This window comes from Anas platyrhynchos, chromosome 18 (genome assembly GCF_047663525.1).
Source record: "Anas platyrhynchos isolate ZD024472 breed Pekin duck chromosome 18, IASCAAS_PekinDuck_T2T, whole genome shotgun sequence".
In the NCBI taxonomy this organism is placed as follows: Eukaryota; Metazoa; Chordata; class Aves; order Anseriformes; family Anatidae; genus Anas; species Anas platyrhynchos.
In genome coordinates, this window is record NC_092604.1 from 11,501,335 (window position 1) to 11,523,547 (window position 22,213).

General features: G+C 52.6%; 4 protein-coding genes across 22 annotated transcripts in view; 3 read left to right on the plus strand and 1 right to left on the minus strand.

The window, feature by feature from the left end:
- Positions 1 to 454: 454 nt before the first annotated feature.
- On the plus strand, positions 455 to 8,769 carry CARD9 (caspase recruitment domain family member 9). Of its 8 annotated transcripts, none has more exons than XM_005022708.6 (13): positions 455 to 765; positions 2,173 to 2,396; positions 2,998 to 3,135; positions 3,302 to 3,627; positions 4,033 to 4,212; positions 4,407 to 4,556; positions 5,027 to 5,152; positions 5,282 to 5,473; positions 5,796 to 5,837; positions 6,285 to 6,330; positions 7,763 to 7,833; positions 8,125 to 8,207; positions 8,402 to 8,769. In XM_005022708.6, the coding sequence occupies exons 2-13, from the start codon at positions 2,213 to 2,215 to the stop codon at positions 8,496 to 8,498; spliced, it is 1,635 nt and encodes a 544-aa protein (XP_005022765.1). In that variant the 5' UTR covers positions 455 to 765; positions 2,173 to 2,212; the 3' UTR covers positions 8,499 to 8,769. The 8 variants fall into 8 exon arrangements, with proteins under 8 accessions (XP_005022765.1, XP_038020902.1, XP_027326556.2 ...); XM_038164974.2 differs by lacking the exon at positions 455 to 765 and adding an exon at positions 1,141 to 1,702 and having other exon boundaries at positions 8,125 to 8,219; XM_027470755.3 differs by lacking the exon at positions 455 to 765 and adding an exon at positions 1,142 to 1,702.
- Positions 8,770 to 9,002: 233 nt separating this feature from the next.
- On the plus strand, positions 9,003 to 10,992 carry DNLZ (DNL-type zinc finger). The gene is made up of 3 exons (XM_072025347.1): positions 9,003 to 9,271; positions 9,916 to 10,055; positions 10,716 to 10,992. Exons 1-3 carry the CDS (start codon positions 9,074 to 9,076, stop codon positions 10,885 to 10,887), a joined length of 510 nt encoding a protein of 169 aa, XP_071881448.1. The 5' UTR covers positions 9,003 to 9,073; the 3' UTR covers positions 10,888 to 10,992.
- Positions 10,993 to 11,185: 193 nt separating this feature from the next.
- LOC101793665 (uncharacterized) lies at positions 11,186 to 16,463 on the plus strand. Of its 4 annotated transcripts, none has more exons than XR_011804024.1 (7): positions 11,186 to 11,386; positions 12,208 to 12,344; positions 12,498 to 12,557; positions 13,329 to 13,483; positions 14,122 to 14,274; positions 14,532 to 14,670; positions 15,554 to 15,692. XR_011804024.1 is itself a non-coding variant. In XM_072025345.1 (7 exons), exons 2-7 carry the CDS (start codon positions 12,312 to 12,314, stop codon positions 16,376 to 16,378), a joined length of 642 nt encoding a protein of 213 aa, XP_071881446.1. In that variant the 5' UTR covers positions 11,186 to 11,386; positions 12,208 to 12,311; the 3' UTR covers positions 16,379 to 16,463. The 4 variants fall into 4 exon arrangements, 3 of the variants coding, with proteins under 3 accessions (XP_071881446.1, XP_071881445.1, XP_071881447.1); XM_072025345.1 differs by lacking the exon at positions 14,532 to 14,670 and adding an exon at positions 16,318 to 16,463 and having other exon boundaries at positions 12,208 to 12,369; positions 15,554 to 15,708; XM_072025344.1 differs by lacking the exon at positions 14,532 to 14,670 and adding an exon at positions 16,318 to 16,463 and having other exon boundaries at positions 15,554 to 15,708.
- Positions 14,948 to 22,213, minus strand: part of GPSM1 (G protein signaling modulator 1) — a 62,947-nt gene continuing 55,681 nt past the window's right edge. For all 9 annotated transcript variants that reach the window (XM_072025333.1, XM_072025336.1, XM_072025335.1 and 6 more), the window contains 3 exons: positions 18,913 to 19,072; positions 17,099 to 17,307; positions 14,948 to 16,997 (listed from right to left, as the gene is read on the minus strand). In XM_072025333.1, coding sequence (XP_071881434.1) covers positions 16,809 to 16,997; positions 17,099 to 17,307; positions 18,913 to 19,072 — 558 coding nt within the window. In that variant the 3' untranslated portion in view covers positions 14,948 to 16,808. The remainder of the gene's footprint in view (positions 16,998 to 17,098; positions 17,308 to 18,912; positions 19,073 to 22,213) is intronic.

Sequence of the window (22,213 nt, forward strand, 5' to 3'; positions counted from 1 at the left end):
TTGTTGGTGTTTAAACATCACCACGCTGCTGCTTGCTGGGCTGCTCCTTTAATTGCTGGTAGAGCCACAGCCTGTAATTTGGGACTCATGGGCTGTGCTTTGCCAGTTCTTGACTCCCTCTCCTTCCAAATACTCATTTGTCATAATTGTGCTTGAAGTTTAGGGACATCCAAAATTAGAGGCGTTGCTTCAGAAATCCTCGCTTTCAGCTGAACTCTCGACCAAGAGCGCATTCTTGCCACCTCCATTTGCATTCAAAGATGTTACCTGAGCAGTTGAAAGGCTGTCTTGAAGAGCTTTTGTCTTCTAACTCTCAGCAGTTTGTTTTGTCCCCTGAAATATGTTGGACAGGCCTGTGCCTGCGACCTTCACTCTTTTTAATCTTTCTGCACAAAGAAGCTTCCTTGGCTGTAGCTGGTGCTTCAGCAGTACAGATGGAAACCCAAGTCTGAGTGGGTCTAAGATCACTGCCAATGTAATGCTGCTGACTTGCAATGTCGTCAGCTTTCATTCTCCTCCCCCATCATGTTTTCAGGCTTCCCTTTTTTGGGGGGGCCCCTTATTATTCTCTCCCTTTTCTGCCTCAGAGCGTAGCCGAGTAGTTTCCCTTTTTCTTGAATCGGTTTTATTCCTGGAATTATTTTTGCTCTAGACAGAGTATTAAGGCAGGCTGCAGCCTGGACACATTTCCTCAGGGACAGGACGCAGATGAATTTTCCCAGACCAGCGTAAGAGACAAGAAGAATCTGGACTGCGTAGGCCCAGGTTGGTCCACATAATGCTGATTTGTTTATATTGACCCAGTAATTTTAATTTTACAGCTCTGAGGGGTGTGTGTGGTATTTATCAATGGGGATGCTTGAAGGGATGCGGTAAGATGTGAGTGAAATCTCAGCCCCTTTGTAGTCAGAACTCTTTCCTCTCCACCTCAAATCAAACTAAACTGAAAACTTGACTGCTAAGGTTGCTGGCATGTGATGTGAGCATAGTAATTAGTGGCTGGGATTTCAGAAATACTCCTTATGGAACAGGCTGACTACGAAGTGCAAAAGAAGTATAAATATTGCTTTATTTCTTATTTGAATTGATAAAACCGCCTTCAGACAAAAGCCTGGGAACAGCAGTGTTGGATTTTCTGCTTTTGCTCAGCTGCACAGTTCCTGGCTGAAGAGTTTGAGCGTGATGAACAGCAGCTGTAATCAGGAGGCAAATAACTAATAACCTGGTCCAGCTGCTGTGGGGGAGCCCTGAAGTAAGCTCCCCCTAAGCACACCGAGGCACCCTTTGCACGTGTTATTTCAGAGCATAAATTGCAGAAAAACCAGGTTCTTACACAGCTGAATGCAGTTTGGGCTATCACCACTGGGGGTTTTCACTGAGCCTTCTGTGGGAGTTATATTTAGGATTGTGTAGCCAGGCAATAATACAGGGCTCTCAGATGCTGTGAGATGGAGGAGGAAGAGTGTGAACTGTTTAAAAAGTAGAGTTAATAGCTAATTAGGAGGCCTTCAAAGATGCTTTTGCTTCAGAAGATGCTCACTTTCAAAGTGGAAAATTGCTGTTTGCCCTCAGCTCATCTTGTGTTGTGTTCCAAACTTTTTGTGTCGTTCGCTGGGATAAATTCAAGATTTAATTGTGAGCATAGCTGAGCATCTGGAGAACTCCTGATGAAGTCAATGAGATCTGACAGCTCCTCCTTGGGGTGCGCTGTCGGGAATCTGGAGTTTGTTGGATTTTCCTCTCTACTGGGCTCTCGATGACTTTCCCATCACCAGTGGTCCTGCTGCTAAGCAGTTTCGCTTTTCTTGCAGTGCTCTGGGAGAAGTTCAGCTGGCTGGAGGGAAAGCATCAAGCTTTGGTGACTCTTTTTATGGTTTCTCATAATTTCACACTGGTTCTCCTTCACGTGTGTGTCAGTAGCGTTGGCATTGGCCTCGGAGCTGCTGCTATCCCCAGCCTGGCGCTGCACTGTTCTTGCAGGTCCAGCTGTCGTATTTCATCCTGTTTTGAAAGGAATTCATAATTGCTGAGTTAAAGACTGCATGAGAGATGTGTTCCTGTACGTAGAAGACACTTTTCCATTCTCACTCAGTGAACACACTTGGTTTCCCCAGCACCACCCACGTTTTTCCAGGAGGCTTAGAGTCTGCTTTTTTGTTTTCTGTTTTTAAGGACGGCTGAGACAGCTCGCCAATACCTCTCACTCGCCACCATGTTGGAAGAAGATAACGACGAGACATGTTGGAATAACCTGGAAAACTACCGTGTGAAGCTGATCTCCGTGATAGATCCTTCCCGTATAACGCCCTACCTTCGCCAGTGCCAGGTGATAAACCACGATGATGAAGAACAAGTTCTCAATGACCCCAGCCTGGTCATGCGCAAACGGAAGGCAGGTGGGTGAAGTGCACTGAAGATAAGCTCATGCTCTTGGGAGCAGATTGCAATAGCTTGCTTTCCTTCCAGTACCTAACAGGTACGTTCCATTTATTATTTTTTTAAAATTTACATTCCATGTTTTCCATGTTGGGAAACTGCAAACCCAGACAAGAAGCACCCTGGGCTTGGTTTGGTACAGATTTATTTCTAGGCAAAGAAGGCAACTGAGCTCAAAGTCTTAAGTCTTACTTAGGCTTGTCTCTGCTACCTTTTACCTAGTGGCACTTTTTATTTTTTTTTTAACCTATATTTACCTATGATATTTGGGAGCGGAGCCTCGAGCTGCAGAAACCACCATTGTGCTTCATTTTAGCTTACTTCTTCTGTAGCTGTCAGCAGGATAACAAAGTGCCCTTCTGAGACTTGTGCACCCACTTTAATAGGAGCTAGATAGAAGGGTTAAGTTTTATTTGTTCCTCCACAGCAGTTGGCTTAATATGGGCCAGGAGATTTGATCCCAAGGAATTTAACCTGCATATGGGGAAATGGGAGCAATTCTTTGAAATTGAAATAGGAAAAGAGAAAAATAGATTAATAGAACTATTGCTGGTTTTTCAGGTGTTCTCCTGGACATTCTTCAGCGAACGGGGCGCAAGGGCTTTGAGGCATTTATGGAGAGTCTTGAGCTGTATTATCCACAGCTCTACAAGAAGATAACCGGCAAGGACCCAAGCAGGGTTTTCTCTATGATCATAGGTAAAGTTTGAGCTCTGAGAAGCAGCTCCTTGCTTACTGGTGCTGTGTAACTGAAGGGGGAATTCTCCTCTGAGTTTGACTCAGATAAGTGGGGGTGGGCTCAGCGCTGCGTGCGTGGCTGGGGGGCAGACAGGACAGCAGGTGCTGATGTCTGCCCACCCCACAGACACGGCCGGAGAGTCCGGCCTGAGCCAGCTGCTGATGAGCGAGATCATGAAGCTGCAGAGGACAGTGCAGGAGGAGAGGCAGAAGGCCCAGGAGCTCACCGTGTGGCTGCACACCAAGGAGAACACGATCAGAGAGATGTGGGTGAGGGACAGCCTGCTCCGCAAGCACCAGGAGCGGGCGCAGAAGATGAAGGAGGAGCGGGACAGCCTGAGCAAGGAGCTGCGCAAGTGCAAGGACGAGAACTACAACCTGGCCATGAGCTACGCCAAACAGAGCGAGGAGAAGAGCGCTGCCCTCATGAAGAATCGGGACCTGCTCCTAGAGGTCAGTCGCCCTTTTCTTCACTTCTTACTTGATCCCTGAAGAGCTGTGCTGTGCGCCAGATGTATCGTTGTCTGGGATGGTCCAGAGACGTTACTGCGCATATTCCTTAGCAGATGGCATGTCTTGGTGGTCCGTAGCTCATGTCTTATAGGCTGTGCTGTGAAGAATTAACTGTTTTTCCCTCACTCAAGTCCAGGCCTTCTCACAAGGGCAGCACAGAACCAGCACGTTGTACCAATTTAGCAGCCAGGCAAGACTCTGATCCTCAGAGCACCAAATTTCCTGGGGAAAACAGAGAAAAGCGTGCCCCATGTTTGTCTGGGGAGTGAGAACTGCCACAAGAGAACTGCTTTTGGAGGCCGGACTTTTCTTCCTGTGACTGATACGTTCTGAACCTCCTTGTAGATCGATCACTTGAAGCACAGCCTCATGAAGGCTGAGGATGACTGCAAGCTGGAGCGTAAGCACACGATGAAATTGAAGCATGCCATAGAGCAGCGTCCAAGCCACGAGGTGATGTGGGAGATACAGCAGGAGAAGGAGTTGCTTTTGGCCAAGAATCAGGAGCTGGAGAACACTCTCCAGGTTGGTGGGGGCGACTGGATATGGAATCCTAAGAAGTGATGTTTGTTTCAGCCCAGGCAGCGATGGGGCTGTACTGAAGGTTGTGTGGCTCAGCTGTGGCCTTGTTCTCCCAGGTCAAACAGAGCACGTGGGGCTGCGGAGAGAGAGTTGACAGAGTGAGATGGTTGCTGTATCTCACTTTCTTCTTTGTCCAGCAGGTTGCCAGGGAACAAAATTTGGAGAAGAGCCTCTCCAACGAAACTCTGGAGAACGACTGCAGCCAGATACTGGAGCGCCGCAAGCTGATGAACACCGTTTACAACCTTCGCAGGGAGCTGCGACGAGCCGAGGTGCTCCAAGACAAAGTAAGCGGTGCAGTGCAAATCCCTGGTGGGGGTCAGTGGGTAATATGGGCAGATGAAGCACCTGCCATGTCCTGCCTGTGGAGCGGAGGAGCTGCTCAGCAGTGATCCCTGCTGCTCCTGTTCTATGGTCCGTGTTACAGTCCGAGGAAATTATTAATATTTTAGCACTCTGTGACAGTAACTGTGTTATCTGGTGATGCCTGTGCCTGTTAATTAACAGTCCATGCCTCAGCCTGGAGGGTGATGAGAGCTTTTCTAATGAGCGACAGCTCTGGTGCTTGTAAATCCACCACGTCAGCAGTCCTCCTAGTCATGTTGACCGGTCTCCTGTTTGGCTTTGCCTCCAGCTGGACAGTCTGGCTGCATTTTGATGTTGCAGGGAGGTCAGGCTGTGGCACGGAGCAGAAGGGGTGAGATCCTAGCTCCGACTCAACCCCACCTGCAGGGTGCTTTTGACCATGTCTCAACAGTACGCAGAAGAAAAGGAGATGCTTGAGCTACAGTGCACGTCCCTGAGGAAGGATACCCAGATGTATAAAAAACGGATCGAAGCCGTCCTGCAGCAGCTGGAGGAAGTGGCTTCAGAAAGAGACCAGGTGATAAAACCTTCCTCCTGGGGTTGCTGCTGCTAATTCCTGGCTTGCTGCTTGAAGCAGGCAGGTGCTGTAACCCTGCATGTACCGCTGTGTGATGTGCCACGCGTGACATCTTGCCCCTTACACCAGGCACTGCTGACCAGGGAACAGTTCTACACGCAGTACTCCAAGAACCTGGTCGAGAGGGACACCTACCGAAAACAGATTCGGGAGCTGGGGGAGCGATGTGACGAGATGCAGCTGCAGCTCTTCCAAAAGGAGAGCCAGCTACTGGCTACTGAAGCCAAGCTGAAAAGGTTGCAGCTGGAGCTACCTGCACTGGTATGCCTGTGGGGCTGTCCTGTGTACGAGGGGTTGGAAAGCTCAGTTCAGGCAGAGCGTGTGACTGTTATGAACTCTAGAGAACATGTATGAGCCATTTAGATGAAATGGAACCAGAGTAAATGGGTTTTTGGAAATAATAAGGCATCGTAGCTTTTAATTAGTGTGACATCTTGTGTACTTTCTCCAAGTGGTCAGACAAGATTGTGGGAGGGAGGAAGTCCTCAATTCTCTGTTTTCTGAAGCTTTCAGTCTCCTGTACATTCTGTTATTGCAACTTCGTTGCTCACGAGGAATAATTAATTTACTGGTTTTATTTCAGACTTCTGACCTAGATGACACCTCTTCCAGAGATTCCCAGGAAGTGAGTAGGGCGCCGTGTTTACATTTTACTTTCTGATGGGATAATTTCAGACTGTTGAGTCTAAGTAGACAAGTGGGATCAAATTATTTTGGGTTGCTTCTGATTGCCTCTTGTGGGAGAACAATCAAAAGTATTACCCTGGGGTCAGCTGTAGTAAAGAGTTTTTACTTAGTTTATAATTTCATTGTGGAAGAGATCATTGCATTGTCTGGAGACAAAATGCATAAATGAGGCCACAAGAACTGGATATAGTCGTGGAGGATAAATTTATGGTAGATCGATAACTTTTGGCTCAGAATGTCTCCTATTTTGCTGACAGCAAGACACAATAGGGAAAGGTCGGTTTTATGCATGTGCTGTGTCTTATGTTTCTCCATCTGTTCCTAGCTATTGTCTGAGAAGGAATAAGGGGCTGTTCTCATATCTCGCTTTGTTTCTGTCCCATAGCTTACTCTTCATGGTCATCTAGATGAAGATGCACAGCTGGCTAAAAGTAAGGCTTTTGTTGGGCAAAACATAGGGTAGAGTTCTGGAAGGGATCATTCAGTGTTCCAAAGGGATGGGAAAAGACAATCCCTGCTTTTTATTTTCAGTAGAGAAGAGGTAGCATGACTGGAGGCTCAATTTAGGAGAGGTGTTTCTCAGTGGGGCATGCTCGGCCCTCTGAGTAAGGCTTCCTTGAGAGTACTCAGAATAGGCACCCATAAATCAAGGCTTCTAGAATCCCGAGGCACTCTGCCATACCACCATCCTTCTCACCTATAAAAAGAACTTGTCCCCAGATGTTGGGAACAGTGAGTGCAGCTTTTTGGAGAGAAAAAACTCCCCACGCTGTTTACTACGTGGTCTTTGAAATAGTCTTTCATACAGCTGAATGACGTGCCAAAGTTGTGTCACTATTCTGTCCTAGGTCCTTGAGTCTTTTTTTTCCAGTAATTTGTCTTCTGAATTTGTCCAGGAAAAATCACCTAGTACATGGTGCCTCTGACGAACAGTTCCTGGATGTCTTTTTTTCCCCAAGTCTTCTTGCATTTGTGGCTGAGCTGAGAACAGAAAAAGCATCCTTCCAGTTCAGAAGGACCATGTGGCTTTCTTCAGGGATTTTTCCTTCCCCTCCTCCCTTTTATGTTGCAGGCTGTTTTCACAAAAGCAGAACCATGTAATTAATGCTGTCACTGGTTCTGTTTTTGTGGCATCCCCAGTGGAAATGATTCAGCAGTGTGGAGAGGAATTAACAGGCTCCTCTAAGAACTTGAGATTCTCCTTCAAAACATGTTGAAAAAGAAGGAAAAGTAGCACAGAAGAAACTTTCTATTCTGATCTCTTTTTATTTATTGAGATGGGAGATTTTTCACAAAAGCTAAACAACACTGATCCAAAAAAATACTTGTATTATTGTACCTCACTCAGTTCAAAATTGGGTAGCACAGTACCTGATCACTAAGGAGTTTCACTAAATTATCACCTGATGTTAAGCATCTTGATATGCAAGACTTAGTTGTTGGGGAACAGGGACAAATTGTGATTAAAATCGTGTTTAGAATGATTTCTCGTGCTCATCTTCAACACGTTTGTTTTTTTTGTTTTTTTTTTTGATGATGTTAAGCAGAGGTGCTGCTTTGCAAAGGTTCATTTTGCTCCCCCATATGCTGAAACTAGATAGATGGTCTCTCTTTCTGAGCCCGTTGGGAAGTCCATCATCCTAAGCAAGATTTAGGGGATCAAATAAAACGAACGGTGACTTGCACATTGATTAGAAGACTAAATCCCAAACATTTTAAGGCTTGGTTTCAGTTCTGCTGTTGACTCTGTGCTCTGTTGGGCAGCTGTTACATTACAACTATTGCTACTTGCTGAACTAGTGGAAGGAGAAGTTCCTTATCAGTGGCAACTATGACTAATGCTGTGATTTTTCCATCTTTTAGAAGACTGCCCTGAAGGACAAACCCAGCAATTTAGCACCCGAGAGAGCAATCTGCCTCTGGAGTCACCCACTGTAAGAGAATCTTTGTGGGCTTTTCTTGACGCCGACTGGGGTTTGAGATCTTTAATGTTCTTGTTAATGATAGATTTACTAAGTTTGAGAAGCATGGAAGCAGCTACTGCTTCCAAACAAATCTGAGAGGAGATCATCATGCTTCTTTGGGTGGTTTTCAGCCTTACCTTGCAGAGGCCAAACACCGTACATCAGCCTCAAAACCAGCTGTCTATACGGAACAGTTTTGGATAATAAAATTGATCTGATCTTCAGAGGGATGCAGTTCATGTCTGTTTGCATTTTCTCCAGTTCCAGGAGTGTGGCTTGGCCAATGAGGAACTGGCAGAAAAGGAGCGGAGGAGGATGAAGGACTGCTTTGAGCGTTACCGAAGGTCTGGCCTTTAGTAAGCAGGACTAATTGAGTCATAATCTTGCGACTTAAGTGATTAGCTTGTTGTGTGTATTTCTTCTACTCACTCTGTTCCCCGTCCTCAACCGTGATTCAGGGAGGATTTAAATTTGTTACAGAACTTATTTTCAGAGGCTCAACATCTTCTAAAACTGAAACGTCTACCCTTGTTTTCAGAAAAAGGGCAATGCGAAGAGTACCAAAGGGGCAGCACCACGAAGCAGACTGGGAAAACACCACGGGCAGCGACAACACTGATACCGAGGGCTCGTAAAGGCAGGACAGCAGAGAGGCTGGGGGCTGCGGTGTGATCTGTATTTGTCTCTACAAATAGACTACTTGGATCTTAAAACCATCTAAACCAACGTGTATGAGAAGTTAGCTTGTACCTGGACTATAACCAACACTATGAGAAGTTAAAGTGTGTAACTGGACTGTGTAACTCGTGCCTGCCCCCGTCCATCTGTCAGTGAGAACTTTGTCCTTTAGATGCACAGTAACGTGAGGGGTGTGCAGCACATCAATAAACAGGGCTGAGGCTCGGAGCCCTTCGTGCGTGTGGCACCAGCTCTGCCAGGGAGTGTGGGAGGGAGCTTCTGCTTCCGAGAGCCTGCTCCGCGCTCCAGGATCGCGTGGAATCAAACAGAAAAAAGGGGGGGTGGGTGCTGCTCATGCACAACACGGGACGGGCCCCGCTTCGTGCCACGAAGGGGCTCGGGGGTCTTTTTGGGGGGCTGAGCGGGGTCCGGGGGCGCCTCCCGCCTCGGGGCCGTTCCCCACAGCGGCACCGCCCCAAGATGGCGGCCGCCGCCTCAGCGCCCGCCCTCTCCGCGCGCCTTCCCCAGCGCCATGTTGCGGCGGGCGGCGGGGGCAGCGTTTTGGGTCCTGCTGAGGGGCTCCCCGGCACGGCGGCCCCGAAAGGCCCCGATATTGGCACCGGCACCCGTACCGGTACCCACACCGGCACCGGCACGGCTCTGCACCGCCGCCTCGGGCCCCGTGGGGCAGCTGCAGGCCTCGCACTACCGCCTGGTGTACACCTGCAAGGTGGGCCGGGGCCGAGGGGCGAGCAGGAGCCGGCGCCTTCCCGCCCACCCCCCGGGCAGCCCTGTGGTGACAGGGCAGGGGGGCGCTGAGATCGCTTCACGTTTGCTTCCTTTAAACGCGTTAAACAGAGAAAACCGCGTTTCGTCGCCCTGGGTGCCTTGCAGGCAGCAGGTTTGGGTAGCAGGGACTCTTATTTTCTTTAATTAAACATAACGGGAGCGTTGTATCAGTGTGATGAGATAATGGTGCTAAAACATGCTCCAAACTGGTGAGGATCCCGGTGAAATTCCCAAAGTCCCCAACATACAGATCCATGGTACCAGAACGGCCGAAATCACCAATATTTTATTTCCATTTTTACTCTATAGTTGTGCACTTCACCCCACTATGAAAACCATTTACCACTTTTACAAAGAAACAAGGGACAGAGCCTGGGAAGATCAGGCTGTGGGGCTGCCTCCTGCAGACCTGAGCTACAAAATGCCCCTGGAGCTGCACGGCATCATCCCGTGGCCGAGCAGCCTTGGAGTATCTGGAGATGAGGGAGGACAAAAGAAATATTCCACTCAGGCAAAATATTTCCCTTTCTGAAGGGTCCAGAAGCTGCGGTTGTCATCTGTTGTTGCTGTCTGTTTGCTCTGCAGGTCTGCCAGACGCGCTCAGCGAAAACAATTTCCAAGTTAGCCTACCATAAAGGGGTGGTCATCGTGAAGTGCCCCGGCTGCAAGAATCACCACGTCATAGCCGATAACTTGGGGTGGTTCTCGGATCTGGAAGGGAAGAGGTAGGTGTGCCAGCAACGCTCATTTAGCAAGGGAAAAAGACTGTTGGGCTATAACCAGATCCTCCCGAGTTGGGGTATTATTTCTTTGATGCTTTTAATATGTGGTTTAGATCAAAATAGGATTTATTTGGTATAATTCTATATTTCATCCAGTTTCTGAAAGCACATGAATGGAGGTTATAATCACCTATAATTTGAACCTCACTACCTAGGATCCAAATAAATGGTGTAAAGCAGCAACAGAAGCTGCATGAGACGCAGATGTTCTTGTTGGTGCCAGCAGGTGAATTATTGTGTGTGGTGTTCTGTTCTCCCTCAGGCTTTATTAAATCACTGATAGGTTCACCTGGCGAAGTGTTTCAAACGTGGGGGCCGGTGTGCTGTTGAATTTCAGTGATTTCTAACTCCCTTAGATACCTTTAAAATTTCTGTTCTGCCATAATTGCTAAATTATTGATCCTAATGGATAAAAACAGTCCTAGGAGGTTTGGATAGTTTCATCTGCTTCCCAAACTTATGGAAAGGTATCGTAAAGTGCATGTGCTGATTTGCTGTGTAGTGCCAATACTGAGAGCAAAGTGTAAAGGCGACAGCACGCAGTAGACTCTTCTGTCCAGCCTTTGCTGTAGTGTCACTGTTGGTTTTCAAATTGCTGTTCAGGAATATCGAGGAAATCCTGGCAGCCAAAGGGGAGAAGGTGAGACGTGTGGTTGGTGAGGAAGCCCTGGAGCTGCTTCTGGAAGGCACGGCAGATACCGGGTCTCAAAGTCATCCTACAGAGGGAGAAGGTGGGGAAGGCCCCCCAGAGACTGGCGGCAAGGGACAGACGTGACGAGTGGGATTTGTGTCGTTCTGCTGATGGCAAGAGAGACTGTTAACATTTCTTTCCTAACTTCAATGGTCTGTGTTTAAAATAAACTCAGGCATCGGTCTTTTCTCTGTTGTGTCTTTGTCTTACGTAGTTTTGCCTTTGACCAAACCAATATTTTTAGAGGTGGAGTGTGGATATTTTTCCTGGTACTTGTTTTGCTGACATTAAAGCAATTTTGAGCATTTCAGTAGTGTCAGGACACCTGTTTTGTTCTCAGGTGAGAAGGGAGTTAAATCGCTGTCCGTGTGTTTTAACCTAGGCAGGTGCAGCTCTAACTGCAGGCTTTAGCAGTGCCCTCTGATGCTGTCCAGCTGTTGCACATCAGCAGCTGATGGCTGTGCTGCTGGAGGAGCATCGCAGGGCACAGCAGCTGAGCAGAAGAGGCGATTGATACCACCTGAGGAGGAGGTCTGACCATGTGCGAGTTTGCAAAGCCGAAATGTCCCTGCAGGAGGATCAGGTAACCAGCTCACTGCAGCCACTGAAGTGCTGCTTTTTCATTTCCCCTTTTATCATCCAGAGTGAAGGTTCTGTGCCCCTTCTGTCTATCACTAGGCTGAAAATCCCTGTCTGTGGGTTACGCCACGAGGCTGGCTGTGCTGCCCCGTGGGAGTGCCAGCCCCTGCTCGGAAATTCCACTCGGGGCCGTGACGCAGCGAGCGGCCCCGGGGTGCTGGGGTTATGCAACTTCCTCACTGGTGAGGGGGAGGACGGGCGTGAAGGCAGAATGAACATTTGTGAAGCACGTTGGAGATAAGTGGAGCACCTAGGAATTTGTCTTATTTGACAGACGTTGAGGTGCTTATTAACGCTACTGCTGCACGTTAAGATCAGCTAGAACAAAAAATAATAACTTCATAAATGCAAAATGTAGGTGTTTACCAGCGCGTAACGTTGGGTAGCGATGAATCAGGCTGAAAGGTGATCATGTTGCACGTTCGTAGGGCTTCCTCTCTCCGCCTGGGTAAAAGTTCAGCTTATCTTAAGGTCCAACAGCCTGAAGCACTGTGAAGTGTCCTCTTATGCTTTTAAACTTGATGTCAAAAAGTAACGTAGGTTGGAGGAGGCCTCTGGAGGTTTCAATCCAACCACCTTGCTCAAAGGAGGCTCAGTTAAAGATACTTAGAGCCTAGGCTTGAGTATCTGAGGATGGTGGAGATCCCTCAGTCTCTGGAGCCTTGGTCTGGTATTTGACCAATCCCTTAGTAAAAGAATAACAAATCCTTGTGCCTAACTGAACCGCCCTGGGTTTCAGCCTGTGCCCATTGCCTTCCTTCAAAGCACTGCACTGCTGAGAAGAGCCTTGGCTCTGGATCCTCCACGCCCTCCCACCAGAGAGCTACAGAAAGCCCTAAAACCCCTCTGCCTTTGTGCCTCCAAGCTGAATGAACCCACTTCTTGCAGCCAAACTCATCCAGGTGTCCGTGGCCTTTAATCATTCAGGTATTCATTGAGGGCATTGCATGTATTAATGAGCGTTAATGAGTTTTCTTTGTTCACCTGAAGCATTTATAGTAATTTTATACGTGTTGTATTGTAAGCATGGTTCAAATATTCATGTTTTCTTGTAGGTACCTCAGTTCAGAGTGATGGAACAGCTTTGAAGGGCAGGAGCTTCCTCCCGCAGCTAGGTTTGTGCGTGCTCATGTCCTAAAGAAACACGGCTCTGACACAATCAGATGCTGGAGCGATCCACGTGGTAATTAAGAACCAGGAGTCCTGAAACACTGCTGTGTGCTCGCCCTGTTGTGAGCTGCTGGCACTGCTGGAACGGGGATGATTGTGTTACCTCCAAGCAGACAGCGCTCTGCTGCCGTGCCTCTGCTGCCTGTGACGGGGTGGCACCGAGCCGCTGGGAAGGCTCTGCGTTGTCTTGGAAACAGTTAGTACTAAATAAGCCAGGTTTTAGCAGTTTTCCGTACCTTTCGTACCCGTTACTGCACCCCTAGCTACGGTTATATGGAAAGGTTACGCTAATTTTTGCTCTGTTACAGTAAAAAACTGCAGCAAAGTCTGTCCCTGGCACTGAGACAGGGCAGCAGGGTGGTCCTGGAGCACCACGAGCAGGGCCTGGCTGTGCTGCTGGACGTGGTTTTGGCAGGACGAGGACAGGGCAGGCAGCAGCAGCTCGCATGGGGCGGGCAGATCTTTGGGGTGCGGGTGCAGGGAGTGCGCTGCAGAGGCAGGGTGGGTCCTGAGGGCAGCCCCCAGGGAATGGGCACCTTTTGTGGCAAACCATTCCGGGGTTTTCAGCTGGAAGGGAGAGGGTTGCACTTCTCTGAGGGACTGTGTGTGTAAAACAAAAGGATTTGTTGCTAACAGACTGTATTTAAAAAATGTGCTCTGTTTTGATGATGTTTTTTTCTTCTGAAAAAAAGTAAACTCCTCTCTTTTTGTTACAGAGGACACAGTGAGCAGGCTTTGTCTAGGAGGAGCCCAGCAGCCCTTCCTTCAGCCAAAGGACTGGGAGAGAGAAGAGAAAAAAGGCTTCCTCCTGAGCTGGAGCATTGTCACAATGGGGGAAAAGTGCCACGAGGGCCTGGTGCAGCAGGGCACGGTGAGTGACAGCGCTGGGATGGGGGTGTTGGATGCACAGAGGAGGGCTGGGGATGTGAGGGGGGCAAGGCAGCACTCCCAGCACGCGCTGCAAACCTTTGGCACAGTCCTCAAAGCGTTTCCCTGGGGCTGCCAAGGGAGGGATTCTGTTCCCAAATCCTATCCCACGAGGGCTCTTCTGCAAATCGGGCGCTGTTGTGCCTCTTGCTTTCCGCCTCTCTGAACACCCCCTTTCTTTTTTATTGCACTCAGATGCCCGAGCGCATCGCTGTGCGTGCAGCGATGGCATTACAGCCCCTGCCACCCGTGGGTGTGCTGTGGGGGGCTCAGCGGCACCGCGCTGCCTTCCTGACGGGCTCAGGCAGGTAAATCCCTCCTGCGAGCAGCAGCGCAGGGGGCTGGGAAGTGACTCACTTTTGTGCTGCTTGCACGGGGCCTGTTCTTTCAGCTTTCCTCCGTGTTCTGCCCTGGGCACAGCTCCCTGCGCTGTGCTGCACAGAGCTCGGCAGTGCCGCGCCTGCCCGGCGGGTGTCAGCAGCAGCGAGCTGTGCCCTACCAGAGGAAGGGAGGAAGGGAGGAAGGGCTGTGCTCTGCACACCCACTGCTGTCGGACAATAACGCTGCTCTCTGTTACTCCAGGCTCCAGCACAGCAGCAACCAGCACAGGCCGAGGGCTGCCCTGGAGCAGCAGTAGCAGCTGTTGCTCCTGCTCACAGTGGGGATCTGCTCTGTGAGACATTTTCTGGTGGATGGTGCACCCTTCCTCAGCTGCTAAGGACAGCGAGACAGCAGGTGAGCCCCACCCATTGCTTTTAGGAATTTCACCTGTTTGAAATCCTGGGAATCTCCAGCCTTTGCAGAGCTAGGGGCATGGTTCTGGCCTCAGGTCCCACACAGAGCCTGCTTGTGGCCAGGCACTGAGCAACTTGAGAACGCCTGATGAGAAGGAGCTGGTGGCTCTACATTAAGCTTTGATCAGGACTGGCAGGAGCCTGCACAGGTTAGCCAGGCGTGGAAGGAGCAGCTGTGACTTGGCTTTATCCTCACAGGGCTCAGGAGCCAAAAATCTGCTGCTCCCAGGCCCCCGTTCTAGCGAAGTCTAACGGCCTGCACCTCCCTGCTGCGCTGGAACGAGCTCGTGCTGCTGCCTGCTGCTCTGGGAGTATCCTCACCGAGAGCTTATGCCAGGTACTCACTGCCCTTTTCTCTGGCTGCTCCCATCTGGGAAACCAGACACAGATTTTGGGGCAGGTGCCGGGAATGCACCAAGACAGGGCAGGAGGGCTCAGGGCTTTGTATCCTGTGTGCTCCCTAAGAGACATAGGGGTGATGCACACACCCTTTTTCTTAACACTTCCACGTGGTGATGTCCTCCACAAGACCCCACCACGCACCCCCAGGCCCATCCCAAAGGACCCCCGTGAGCTCTGCTGGCCAAAAAATAGTGGAAATTAACTTCTGTCACTGAAGCTTAGACACAAATATTTATTAAGCACAACCCCCCCCTTTCCCTCGCGCTGTATTCATTTCTAATATATTAATTCATTTGGCAGATTATTTTTTAGAAAAAAAGTACCTGTGGGTTGGAAATTCCCCATCAAAATGACATTAGCAAATGCACATGTAAAAAATAAATAAGCTCAATACATTCAAGTATATGGCAAATAATTAACACCTCTGAAAGCTTCATGGTCAGATTCCAGTTCGCCACCTGGCTGAGCTGCACAGCCCGGGGCCTGCAGCTGCTCAAGAAGTCATTGGCATCCTCGGCGCTGTCTTCCTCTGGACAAATGCAGGCGAGGTGGGTGCGTAGGTGGCGGGCAGGTCCTCCTGGCTTGGCTCCAGAGCTCCGACCTGCCCCAGGCAGGAGGCCGAGCCTCAGCCCGGCGATGCACACAGCAGGTGAGTGCTCCCTGGTGGCAGGCAAAACACAGCTTCCCCTCCAAATGTTCAGCGCAGGCAGGTTGAGTGCCCGACGAGCAGCATCACTGGTCTAAAAATCTCAACTGCTGGTTGGAAATGTTTCCGTCAAATGCGTTTCAGTCAGAAAGTGCTGATTTGTGCTCCGTAGGAACACACCTGCTTTGGCAGACCTCGTTGCTGGAGGTGCTCGGTTCCAAGATTGCCTCTCAGGTCAAGCAAAGAAAAAACCATTCCACCTCCTCGAAGGAGATGGCTGCTGGCCTCCTCTCCGGGCTCGCTTTCCCAGTTTCACCAGAAGGAAATGTAAGTAAACGCAGATCCGTGTGGGAGCAGCTCTGCGGGGCAGGCAGCAGCACAGCCCTGCTGTCAGGAGGAACAAGGAGGAGGGCAGGGCTGCTGGCCCCCACTGCTGCTGGGCACGAGGGAGCATCGCAAGCCGTGACCAGAAGGCTTTGTAGCTCTCGCAGCAGCTCAGTGCCCAGTGCAGGTTTCTGCCTCGGGCACTCAGTTCAATCCTGTATGAGGCTTCTGGCCCAGCTGCAGCAGAAGCGATGCGTTGCCTCAGTTTTCTGTGCTAAGCAGATGGGCAGAGACCACCTTCCTCCCTTCCCGGGCACAGATTCCTGTCTTGGGGCTGCACAGCTGGCAGTTACCTTTCAGGCTTTGTCCCAGGCTGGGGTTTTGCTGGGGGTCTCCAGGTTCCACTGAAGTATGGGTGGGAGAGCCTTGGGTCCTGCTCAGGAGGTTGCAGTACAGCTCTGCACAGGAGCAGCTGGGGAAGCGGAGGGGAGGGACAGCGCAGGGCCCTCAGAGTTCACAGCAACCCCAGAGCAAACCTCAAAGTGGGGGGACCAGGGCTCAGGGTTGAAAGGAGCTGTGTCGCCGCTGACCTGAGCTCATTTCCTCCTCTAGAAAGCACAAAGTTGAGCAAGAGATTCCAGGAAAGGATCCAGAGCAATCCGTCACCTCGTGATGCAAACGAGACAGGAGGACTTGAAAAATGAAAAAGGTGCTCTTCCCTTCCCCCGTTAAATTAAAAGTGTTCTGGAAATAAAGGACATCAAGGCTGGCTTTCACTACCTGCTCCGGGCTCCTCCTCTGGCTGCCAGCACCAGTTCCTGGGTTTTCAGGTGCTGAGCAAAGGGACCGCCAAAGTCTCCTTCCCTGGTGCTGGGCCCAGTGTTACCGTGGCTGCACGTCCTAAAAAAGCCCCTTGTTTAAAACCCCTCCCTGGTCCCGTGGGCCTTCTGTGGTGCTGCCTCTGCAGAGCAGCCACGTGCAGCTCGGGGCGCTCCTGGGAGAAGTCTGTGGAAGCGCAGGAGCACTCGGCTTTGAAACCACCTACACGGAGTTCTCTAAAAAAACTGAAATGAAACCAAACCCCCCCACCTGAACCCCCGTTCTTAGCTGGAACCAGGCCTCTGCTGCTCCTCTGCTGCCTCCTCCTGGGCTGAGGCCAAATCTACCCTCTGCTCATCCATGCGCTTGGCCTGGACACGCTGGATGAGGCTGAAGAAGTCTTCGTCTGGCATGGTGGGGCCACGGGGGATGGAGTCGGGGGGGGCGCAGCGCTGGTCATCGATCCTGGAGGACTGCGGGGGGAGAAAAAAGGCGTTAGGACTGGGACGGGAGCTGCGGGTGGGATCGGGGGGGGCAGCACGTGCTGCTGGAGGAGAATCGAGTCCTGCAGTACCTGACACTTCATCAGCATGTTGAAGAACTCGTCGCCGGGCTCCTGAGCGTCCCCCTCCACGCGCAGGTGCCCCAAGTTGTTGTGGGTGATCCGCAGGCCGGGCAGGTTGCCCACGTTGGCGCGCTGGTCGTCCAGCCGCCTGCTCTGCGAGCTGGCGATGAGATCAAAGAACTCCTCCGTCTGCGGGGACGCCATCAGGGAGGACTGCGCTGCGGGCGGGGAGAGGAGCAGCAGGGTCACGGCTCTGCTCCCTCAGAGCCCGAATCCTCACCCCCAAAATCACCCAGGGGAGCCTTACAGGGCTGAGCTGGGCTGGATGCCAGGTTCTGTGCCCATCAGGCAGCCCCCACCTCACCCATGAGCAACGCTGGGACCGCTGCGAAGCGACCGAGTCAGCCCCCAGCCAGGAAAACCAAAGCATAAGAAACCCAAACACCCAGCAAGCACAAAGTACTGGGGGTGCCCCCAGTCTCCTGCCACCAGGTGCAATTCCTGGGGCCCCGGCTTGCGGAGGGACAGAAATGCAGAATAATCTCAGCGCTGCCGCCAAGCCGCGTCTCTTCCCCTTCAGCTCACACAGAAACCTTGCAAATAACATGTCCCAAAAGCTCAGAGTCCAACTGACAGCTGAACAGAACACGTGCCTACTCACGCAGTCTTTATAAAGCGTCAGATTTTAAACTCACTCTCCTAAATTACACAGCTGTTAAAGCCGAATGCACTTCTGTATCAGAAACGTGGATCTTGAAAAAGCGCTGCTCATTTCCAGCCTGTTTTTAGCACAGAAAGAACCGCTCACCTCGCAGCCACCCTGCGCTCCTCCTGCGCCACAGCCTCACCTGGGCGCTGCCTCGCTCCGGCCGCTGCTTCAGCCCCTGGCACCTGCACCCGAGCGGCTTCGTGCTGTGCTCCTGGCTGCACTCAGACAGAGGTCGGGGTCTGCTCCTCCCCTCTTGGGGCTCCGTGGTGGTTTGGGAGCTGGTAAACAGCCCCCCCGCTTTGACTGAAGGGCTTTGAGCCCTCTGTGGTGGTGCTTAAGCACACCAGTGGGACCCGCACGTTTCAGTGCTTCTCTCCAGCTTGCTTTAAACAAAGGACCTCAGCACAACAGCGAAAAAAACGACACAAAGCCAAAGCGCAGACACAGCCCTGATCTCTGCCTCTCCTAGCCAAGCCACTCGTCAGGCGGCTTCTTCAATTTACCCGTGCTCTTCCTACGAGTGAGTTAGCTCTCTGTGTGCTGGGAGCTTCCTATTACTTTCCATCCTCCCATTTCTGTGACACCTCTCACCACAGCATCCAACAACTGGACAAAACCCAGTTCTTCCTCCACGGTAACACTGAGAAAACCTGGTGTTGCTTTACCCTGCCTATGAAACCCCCTCCAGGCCCGTGCTGCCCCAGCTCTCAGCTCTCCCGAGGCTCCCTGAGCAACGACCACCAGCATCTCCCACCTGCAGACGCTGGTGGAGGCAGAATTCCTCCTGCCAGCCTCAGCGCATCAGACAAGACCTCCAAAAGATTGAAAAAACTCCCGGTATATTTTGCATTTCTCTTGCCAGGCTGTTCCCCAAGCCTCAGTTCACCTTCTCCAGCTTTTGCTTCAGCAACCATTACCGCAGGAAGGTTTCTGTACGCCTTGCACAGTGGCGGAGATTGCAAACAACAACAACAAAATAATAATTGCTAGGTTCAGGGAGCTGAGGCTAGGGGAAAACATCACAAGCTGCACAATAAAACCACGCCAGCCTGCCACGCCGTGGGAGCAGCATCACCCCCTGGTACCAGCAGCTTCTGAACGCATCAGTGCTTACAGATCCGTTCTTCCAGGGCAGGGACTGGTGTGGCAGCTGCCTCGGCAGCCTCCGATGGGCATTCCTCCAGCGGGCAGCGCTGATCGTCCATCCGGTTGCTCTGGAACTTGCTCAGCAGGTCAAAGAAGCATTCCTCGTCCGAAGGGGTCCGGTTGATCTTCTGGAAAGACAACGAAACGCAGCGGAGTCAGAACGCCCCAAATATTGCCCCGTGTGTGATGGCTCAGCCTGGTGTGGCCGTGGTGGTGTGGCCGTGGCCGTGCCTTGCCCTGTCCTGTGCTCAGAGCCAGCTCCTGGCTGTGCCCGCAGCTTGCTGGGGTCACTGCTACTCGGTCCCACCGTGCCCTCGGCTCTGGAGCAGCCTCTTTCTTTTCCTCTTTTCTCACCTGCACGTGGTGAGAGGGGCACCCACGGAGAGCTGCAGGCCCCCAGAGCCTCCAGCACGGCCACAGCCCTGGCTGTGAAGTGCTGCCGTGTGCCCAGCTGAGCCTCAGCTCCAGCCTCCCTCTCTACCCCACTAAATTTAACATTTTTAGGCCACTGCCCTTCACGCTGCCCTTTGCGCTTCCTTCCGCTGTGCCGCTCGCAGCACCCCGCGAGCAGCAATCACCGGACTGCAAATGCCACCAAATTACAGCCCTTCGGGAGCAGCCCTCGCCTGCGATCCCCAAATGAGCACCTTGCACCAGACGGGGATATATTTAAGTCGTGCTGCACAAGGCTCAGCACTCGGCAGCCTCCCCGAGCTGCCGTGTTGCTTCCAGTCCCGGCCGGGCCGTGTGCTGGGTGAACCAGCAGGCAGGGAGCGGGACCAGCAGAGCCTTCTGAGGAGCCTCCCACAACGGGATGTAAAATTAGACAGCAATAAGAGAGGCATCCGCCAGGAAGGGTCGTGTGCCGACAGGGTTAAAGCCGCAGCTCGGATCCTGTAAACGAAGGCAAACAATTTTCCCGTATGCGAAGCGGAGCAGATGAGATGCACTCAGCTTCTATTTAGGGCAGCGTCAAAATTAGCAGCAGGCCAGAGAGGAACATTGGCAACGCGGGAGCCGATCGGGGAGGGGCAAAGCCCCTCTCACCTCTCCGAACCTCTGACCGAAGAGCGGGCACAGCCCCTCGGAGCCAGCACTTTCAGAAACCAAAACGTGCTCGGGCTTAAAGCAAGGCTGAGCCACCCCGATCACAGCCCTGCTGCCTTGGCTCGCGTGCCCCAAATTTCAGGGGAGCGGAGGCAGGCTGCTCATCCACAGCGAGCTCCCTCGGAGTGGTGCCAAGGAGGGGATCCACCCAGGGCTCTGATGGGCAGAGCGAGGTGCTGAGCACCCGGGAGAGCCGGGATCCCCCCCTGGGGGGCTCCTTGCAGGGAGCTGCGTGTTGCTGTGCCAGGATCTGTGCCCAGAACACCTGGGGGAGGCAGGGACAGCCCCAATCAGTACGAGAGCAGCCGGGTCATGAGTGAAGGATGGGGCTGGCCCCGTGCGGGGGCACCTCCTGTGCCAGCCTGGTTCGGGGGGTGCCGCCCCAGCCACAGAGCCTCCATCCCCATCCCAAACCTAATTAAAACACCCAAACGGACATCACACAGAGAGCCTGGCTCCCTGTGTGGCTGCTGCCAGCCCCGAGGCCGGAGCTGTGCGGGCGGATGGACGCGTGTCATGGCACGGGGCCACCGTCTGCTGCCGAGCTGTGCCCAGGAGGGCCCCAGAGCCCGGGCATCCCCTAACGGGGCTGAGCACCAGCCCCACAGCAGCACAAACAACAACCGAGGGGGACCCCAGACCTGGAGCCCTGAAGGGTTCCTGGGCAGGGGCTTTGCTTTGCAGCCCCAGGGCCACTTCTCACCCATGGCCGCTGCCTGCACCTGGCCTCGTTCCCCATCCTCCAGCACTCGAGTCCTACCAGAAGCCTTTCTCTCCAGCCAGCCTCCTTCAGAGACAAAAAAAACCTCCTCTGTGCTGCACAGCACGGCCTGGGGTGTGCTGGTGTGCCTGCAAAGGGCAGCAGAGATCAACGCTGCCGGACTGCCCCACAAGTGCACATCCCCAATAAACTCCTACAGGTGCTGAATGAAACCTCCCGCAGCCCCTGGCTCAGACGTGCCGGGCTGCCCGGCTCTGTCGGCAGCGTTTCAGGGGGAAATCCCCCAGGCTGGCTGCTCGGGGTGGGCAGGCGAGGTGAAGGCTGAAACAACCCCAGGCAAAGCAAAACCAAGCCAGAAGAGGCTCCGCTGCCTTTAAACCCCTTTGGCCGTTTTCACTCTGATTCAGGAAAGCCACCAAGCGAAGGCAGACGGGCTGATTGCAGCGGGCTCCTCCAGCCCAGGCTCAATTTTCTGAAACCTGCCCCAGCACAAGGAGCCCTCGAGGGCGGTTTCCACCGCTGCTCCTACAGCAGCCCCTCAGACAGCACCTCCTCGGCTCCTCGTCCATCTCCTCCTCGTTGCATTTCGGTGAGGAGATGACCTGGAGCCGAAGGGACTTGCCCGAGTCCCGCAGTGACAGAGCTGGGACCCAGCTCTCTGTCCCCAGGACCAAGCCCTCACCGCCAGACAGTTCCTGGCAAACTCCTGCCCGCTGTTACAGCAGCGCCCACCTGCCCCGGGCCCGGCAGATATCCACCCCGACACATCCACAGCCTCATGCCGTGCCTGTCTGACTCTTCCCCTATAAACCAGATGCACCCCAACCACTCACCTGCTCTCAGTTCGGGCAGCAGACCCTAAATCCCCAGGCAGGAGCCTGCTGATGCCCTGCACGTGGTGTCGCTGCCTCCTGGCATCACCCTGCGGAGCCAGCAGCACCGTCACTGCTGTCCTGCACCCCAAATCCCGGCACCGGAGCTGCCTTTGCCACCTCACCGAGCAGCTGCTGGAGGCAGGCACCAGGGGGAGGTTTGGGGAGAGCCTCCCAGAGGGGCTGGAGGCACAGAAACCCCCTGGCCAAACGCCTCCGCCTGGTTCAGAGGGAGGTGAAGCGTCCGGAGCATCTGCCCCGAGCGCAGGAGCGGGGCTCCCCCTGTCCCCAGCCACCGGAGTCTCCTCTCCTCGGTGACATCCTCGGATTCAGAGAAGCTGCTAAACTCACGCAAGGCTTTGCCGAGGGCAGCAGATCTCTGCCGCTGCCCCTCCTGAGGCTCGGCTCCCTCGGCAGCCCCCTTCCCTCCCAGCCCGCTCGGGAACCGGGGCGGCCACGGGACAGGGAGCAGCTCTGGGCACTGCCTCAGCCCGTCCCGAAAAGTTGCAAAAAAATCTTAATAATAAAAAGTGCAAAACGAAGCCATCTGCAAACTTTACAAAGCAGCC

What these genes read in the sequence shown, in the direction of transcription:
- CARD9 (XM_027470755.3), top strand. Translation starts at nt 1,668, where the DNA reads ATGAAGTCAATGAGATCTGACAGCTCCTCCTTGGG. An exon ending in CCGAGGTGCTCCAAGACAAA is followed by an intron (nt 4,557 to 5,026) that starts GTAAGCGGTGCA and finishes ATGTCTCAACAG; the next exon opens with TACGCAGAAGAAAAGGAGAT. An exon ending in AGCTGGAGCTACCTGCACTG is followed by an intron (nt 5,474 to 5,795) that starts GTATGCCTGTGG and finishes GTTTTATTTCAG; the next exon opens with ACTTCTGACCTAGATGACAC.
- LOC101793665 (XM_072025344.1), top strand. Translation starts at nt 11,343, where the DNA reads ATGTGCGAGTTTGCAAAGCCGAAATGTCCCTGCAGGAGGATCAG. An exon ending in TTGCAGCCAAACTCATCCAG is followed by an intron (nt 12,345 to 12,497) that starts GTGTCCGTGGCC and finishes GTTTTCTTGTAG; the next exon opens with GTACCTCAGTTCAGAGTGAT. An exon ending in CAGTTTCACCAGAAGGAAAT is followed by an intron (nt 15,709 to 16,317) that starts GTAAGTAAACGC and finishes TTCCTCCTCTAG; the next exon opens with AAAGCACAAAGTTGAGCAAG.
- DNLZ (XM_072025347.1), top strand. Translation starts at nt 9,074, where the DNA reads ATGTTGCGGCGGGCGGCGGGGGCAGCGTTTTGGGTCCTGCTGAGGGGC. An exon ending in GCCTGGTGTACACCTGCAAG is followed by an intron (nt 9,272 to 9,915) that starts GTGGGCCGGGGC and finishes TTTGCTCTGCAG; the next exon opens with GTCTGCCAGACGCGCTCAGC. An exon ending in TCGGATCTGGAAGGGAAGAG is followed by an intron (nt 10,056 to 10,715) that starts GTAGGTGTGCCA and finishes ATTGCTGTTCAG; the next exon opens with GAATATCGAGGAAATCCTGG.